The sequence below is a fragment of the Colobus angolensis genome, unplaced genomic scaffold (genome assembly GCF_000951035.1).
Source record: "Colobus angolensis palliatus isolate OR3802 unplaced genomic scaffold, Cang.pa_1.0 Scaffold8943, whole genome shotgun sequence".
NCBI lineage: Eukaryota > Metazoa > Chordata > Mammalia > Primates > Cercopithecidae > Colobus > Colobus angolensis.
The window spans coordinates 1-2,059 of record NW_012122869.1 but is presented as its reverse complement, the minus strand read 5'-3'; the positions used below and the strand labels follow the sequence as shown (position 1 = coordinate 2,059).

The window sequence follows — 2,059 nt, the reverse complement described above, 5'->3', positions numbered from 1 at the left end:
CGTTTGAGGATATCGTACTTGCCATCAATCCTTCAAGGTAACTGCTGAGGCTAACGCCTTTCACGGTGATTATGGCTTCTTGAGTCAAAACAGTTCTGTAACAAAACATATTCACAGATTCAGATGATCCAGCTTTCATTTTCAAAAAACTTGATAAAAAAAACTTAAACACCCTTTACAATACATTTGTTAAAATATTTTTTACTCACTTGTCTGGATCCTGAGGATGTGGTTTGTATATAAGTCTCTCATCTACTGAAACCATGTTTGTAAATGAAATCTACAGAATGAAAAAAAAAAAAAAAGGTCAAATCATTTTGGAACTGAAGATTCAAAATGTTGCCAAAATCAACACACAAGCCAAAATCTTACTAAACATATAAAACAACAAACAAATCGCTGCTATTATTGCATAAACTATTCACTGTCTACTTTTTATTTAAAAAGTTGAGGAAATAAAGTATAATAATGATAATACACATAATCCCAAACTCATTTTATTGAGTGCCATCCCCTTAGAGATGGGCCGGATCATGAGATCAGGAAGGGTAAGGAAGCGACACCCAGGGCCAAGTCAGGCCAGCACATAAGCAGGGATTCTCTGAACCACACACCATGAACATGCACTCACTTCTATGGCAACTAGGAGAGAGACAAAGAACTCAGCCAGACAGTTAGAAATGAAACAAAAGGAAGCCAAGACTTACATTAGTAGATTTAAGTTCCATTGTTTTCTCTACAGGATCAACTACAGAATGTTCTTGCACATATGTTTTCGTTCTTGCTGCACCAATAAGCTAAGTAAAACATTCAGAATTAGGAATCAGAGGAGGAAGAATTTTTTACCAAGTGTACCAATATTTTATTTGAAGGAAAAAATGTGTTACAATATTTTGAACCAAAAATCTGCTTCCTAAAAACGAGAGGAAACAAAGGTCAGAAAGGAGGCCTACTCACATATCGTGGATGAGAGGAGACTGCCAGACACAAAAACTTTTCCCAGGGGCAACTGGAAACCAGCCCACTGAGAATGTCTGCAACGTGAGGCACCACGCTGAATCTGCCGCAATGCGACAGTGCAGCGCTGAGGCTGAAATATGGAAATCAGGTTTGGGGCAACATGGCAGCTAGAAAAAGGAGAACTCAAAGGCATCTGTCAGTATCATCCTAGAACAGCCCAAGGGAGGGGGCACCTCAGCTTCATTCTTCAGACAGAAAAACAGCTTTCTCACGATGGAGGATCACACATCGGTGTCCACTGTCACTCCCTGTGCTGTGGCCCTAAGCCCACCCCCAGCTCTGCTCATTTCTGTGTCTGCACTATGGTTTGCATAAAGGAGGCAGTAAGCACATTCCTATTGAAAACGTGTACTTTAGTTTTCTTGGTGAACCTACTCTCCATAAAGAGACCCTCTGAAGAAACCTGGATCCACTTACTATACCAGTTTCCTCACATTATGGTAAACTGGCATTCTAGTTTCTTCCTGGTAAAATCTGCTCACTAAAGCCTGTTCATTCTTAAGGGAATAGAATTTTCTAAATGTACAGGAAGGAATTCCAGACCTTGGAACAAATGTGGCAATTACAAGTCCGAGAACATACTCCTTAATGTACACAACCCACCACTGACCACAGAACTGTCTCCTAACAATTATGACCAGACCATTACTGCCAAACCTTAGTATTGGTCTCAAGTTGCTGGCAAAAGCAGAATATAACTCCTTTCAGATTACACAGCATTAGCTGGCTTCCTTAAGAAAATTTTATCGGGTGCCTTCATGAAGACTGTAATAATATTTCCAATTCATTATACACTCATAATTCAAGTTTATTATAATACAACTTGAACGGATGCAAAAAAATGACATTCAGAATCGGCTCCCACAACCTACTTGAAAGTATAATGCGGTTTAGAAAACTTCTCAACAGCAGTCACATTTCTCCAGGAATAAAGACACACTTACAGACTTCACAATGGAAGGCAGTCCCCACTCTGTGCTGAGAAGTCTGTGGCTGTGCAACTTTCCAGAGGGATCTATATGTCTGTCCAACACATCAA

At 39.8% G+C, this 2,059-nt stretch overlaps 1 protein-coding gene across 1 annotated transcript; it reads right to left on the bottom strand.

Moving 5' to 3' along the window:
* Positions 1-4: 4 nt before the first annotated feature.
* On the bottom strand, positions 5-2,054 carry LOC105503965 (protein slowmo homolog 2-like; the record flags this gene model as incomplete). Its single annotated transcript, XM_011931103.1, has 4 exons — positions 5-95; positions 210-280; positions 708-797; positions 1,965-2,054. Coding segments are annotated over 4 exons (342 nt in total), but the record flags the coding sequence as incomplete, so codon positions are not given.
* Between the last annotated feature and the right edge of the window lie 5 nt (positions 2,055-2,059).